This window comes from Rhinoraja longicauda, chromosome 31, assembly GCF_053455715.1.
Source record: "Rhinoraja longicauda isolate Sanriku21f chromosome 31, sRhiLon1.1, whole genome shotgun sequence".
Classification (NCBI taxonomy): Eukaryota; Metazoa; Chordata; class Chondrichthyes; order Rajiformes; family Arhynchobatidae; genus Rhinoraja; species Rhinoraja longicauda.
The window spans coordinates 13621864-13624964 of record NC_135983.1 but is presented as its reverse complement, the minus strand read 5'-3'; the positions used below and the strand labels follow the sequence as shown (position 1 = coordinate 13624964).

General features: G+C 58.6%; 1 protein-coding gene across 1 annotated transcript; it reads left to right on the top strand.

The window, feature by feature from the left end:
* Positions 1 to 1450: 1450 nt before the first annotated feature.
* Positions 1451 to 2446, top strand: nrarpa (NOTCH regulated ankyrin repeat protein a). Its single transcript, XM_078426145.1, has one exon. It carries the CDS (start codon positions 1776 to 1778, stop codon positions 2118 to 2120), a length of 345 nt encoding a protein of 114 aa, XP_078282271.1. The 5' UTR covers positions 1451 to 1775; the 3' UTR covers positions 2121 to 2446.
* The last annotated feature ends 655 nt before the right edge of the window (positions 2447 to 3101 follow it).

The window sequence follows — 3101 nt, the reverse complement described above, 5'->3', positions numbered from 1 at the left end:
GCAGTGTTTGTTAGCCCTGCAGCCCAGGGCTCCGTGCGTGTCTGAATATGTCTGAGGGCATCGCTTTTTTGAATGTCGTTGTGGCTGTGCCAGGATTTCGGCTTGTTTTCACCGTTTCTCACAGATTCTGGGTTACCTCTGAACGCGAGCATCTGCATATAACTGTGTGTGTGTGTGTGTGTGTGTGTGTGTGTGTGTGTGTGTGTGTATATGTGTGTGCGGGTGTATGTATGTGTGTGTGCGTCTGTGTGTGCATGTCTGTCTGCTTGTGTCTGTGTGTGTGTGTCTGCGTGTGTGTGTGACTTCGTGTGTATGTGTCTGCGTGTGTGTGCATGTGTGTGTCTGTCTGCTTGTGTATGTGTGTGTGTCTGCTTGTGTATGTGTGTGTGTCTGCGTGTGTTTGTGACTTCGTGTGTGTGTGTCTGCGTGTATGTACGTGTGTGTGTGTGCGTGTATGTGTGTCTGTCTGTGTGCGTGTGTATGTGTGTGCGTGTGTCTGTGTGTGTCCATGTGTGTCTCTGTGTGTGTCTCTGTGTGTGTCTCTGTGTCTGTGAATGTGTGTGTGTGTGTATGCGTGTGTGTGTACGTGTGTCTCTGTGCGTGTGTGTGTCTCTGTGTATCTGTCTGCGTGTGTGTGTGTGTGTGTCTCTGCCTGTGTGTGTATGTCTGTGTCACTGACTGTGTGTGTCTGTGTGTGTGTCTCTGACTGTGTGTGTGTCTGTGTCTCTGACTGTGCGTGTCTCTGTTTCTGTGTGTGTGTCTGTGTGTGTGTGTGTGTGTGTGTGTGTGTCTCTGACTGTGTGTGTGTGTGTCTGTGTGTGTGTCTCTGTTTGTGTGTGTGTCTCTCTGTTTCTGTGTGTGTCTCTGTGTGTGTGTGTGTGTGTGTCTCTGACTGTGTGTGTGTGTGTCTGTGTGTGTGTCTCTGTTTGTGTGTGTGTGTCTCTGTTTCTGTGTGTGTCTCTGTGTGTTTGTGTGTGTGTGTGTCTGTGACTTTGTGTGTGTGTGTGTGTGTGTCTGTGTCTCTGTGTCTCTGACTGTGTGTGTGTGTGTGTGTCTCTGTCTCTGACTGTGTGTGTGTGTGTGTGACTTTGTGTGTGTCTGTGTGTGTGTGTCTGTGTCTCTGACTGTGTGTGTGTGTGTGTCTGTGTCTCTGACTGTGTGTGTGTGTATGCGTGTGTTTGAGTATCACTGTGAATATCTCTGCTTTCTCTCTGGGAAGATCTTCTCTCCTTGTTCCCACGCTCTGGGATGTTAATGAATCGCCGTAGGCCCCGCCCCCTGTCACCGAGCTGCAATCAGGGGGCCGCGGGGCCACGTGGGCGGCGGCCAATGGGCGGTGGGGGTGGGGGAGGGGAGGCGGGCACCCATTGGCCGGCGCCGGGCGAGAGCGAGCGGCCCGGCGTTCCATTGTCATGGTGATGCGCGCGGGGCGGTGAAAAGCGGCGGCGCGCGCGGCGCCCTCTCACTAGGGAGCGGAGCGGCGACGAGAGCAGAGCGGGAGAGGACGGCACAGGGGCGACACAACGCTGGGCTGTGCTGTGACATGAGGTGGACAGCAGGGCCGCGGACGGCCGCTCGCCACGGCGGTTGACAGCGACAGCCAACGAGCGGACAAAGGAGGAGCGGCAGCGGCGGTGACAGTTGTTAAAGCAGCGGTGGGGCGGAGGTCGAGCGGCCGAGTGAGGGCAACCCAGCCGCGGGCCTCTAGCATCGAGCGAGCCGCCCGGCCCCCGCGCCCGGTGCCATCGCCGGGTGGAGAGCGGGAGGCCGGAGCCATGAGCCAGACCGAGGTGTCGCCGGCGGCGGCGGCGCCGCAGCGCATGTTCCAGGAGGCGGTGCGGCGCGGAAACACGCGGGAGCTGCAGTCGCTGCTGCAGAACATGACCGACTGCCACTTCAACGTCAACTCGTTCGGGCCCGAGGGGCAGACGGCGCTGCACCAGTCGGTGATCGCCGGCAACCTGGAGCTGGTCAAGCTGCTCGTCAAGTTCGGCGCCGACATCCGCCTGGCCAACCGCGACGGCTGGAGCGCGCTGCACATCGCGGCCTTCGGCGGCCACCAGGACATCGTGCTCTACCTCATCACCAAGGCCAAGTACGGGGCGGGCGGCGGCCGCTGAGGCCGGGACTTGGAGCGCGGGGCCCCGGGGCCGACTCACGCACACGGGCCCGGCCGCTGACACTGCAGGACTGCCCGTTTACGGGCTGGGCCGAGCCGGGCCGGGCCGCCTGTCGGCTCCGGTTATCTACCTCACTCACCGGGGGGGCGGGGGCCGGGGCCGGGCTGGCAGCGGCCGGAGAAGCGCGGCGCCCCGCCTCGCCTCACCTGGCCGCGGAGGGCAACGGGCCGGAGGGCGGGGCCCGCTTCCCCGGCCGCAACAGGGGCGACGATGTATCAATAAACCATGTAAACCAGGGTGACGGTGTCGGCGTCTGGTGTGGGGAGCGGGGCCGTGACTGGGGGGGAGGAGGTGGGGGGGCGCGCCTCGCCCTGTGTGTGGGGGGCTGGAGGAGAGCGATCCCGTCGGGAGTGTGGGGTGTTCACTCGCGTCCACCTGAGACAGTCTCCTCTAAATCCCCACCCTACCCTCAGAGCACAACAATTTAGGTTTTGTTTTTTTTAACAAAAAAACCCAAAAACAATCGTTTGATTCTCTGATTTGCTTTAACCTACTTTTTTTCTTTCTGCTGCTAAGTTCATCACAAGTCCCACGGGGTTTGTGAGAACCCTCTATACCTCCTACTCTCAGACTTGCCGATTGTCTCACGTTAACGCTTCCGGTGTCAGGCTGCCAGCCGTGGGAAACTCTCACGTTTTCGACAGCCTTTATTTGTATTCTCCATTTAGATACCGTGTAAGCTGAGCACAATTAGAGAGCAGTCAATAATGTCCCCCATGTGTGAAGAGGAGCTCCATTGCCGTAAAGACAGTGACCGTGTCCCTCTCACGCCTGGTGCTGCTATTTATGTGCCCCATCGCGAGATGTTATCTTCCCTCAGTTCTCCGCATCTGTTTTTCTTTTGCCCATTTGTTCTCCCTGTAGCGTCCCCACTCCGTGTATCTCTCTGCCTGCATGTGGTCTCAATAGCCCCATTTATTG

What these genes read in the sequence shown, in the direction of transcription:
- nrarpa (XM_078426145.1), top strand. Translation starts at nt 1,776, where the DNA reads ATGAGCCAGACCGAGGTGTCGCCGGCGGCGGCGGCGCCGCAGCGCATG.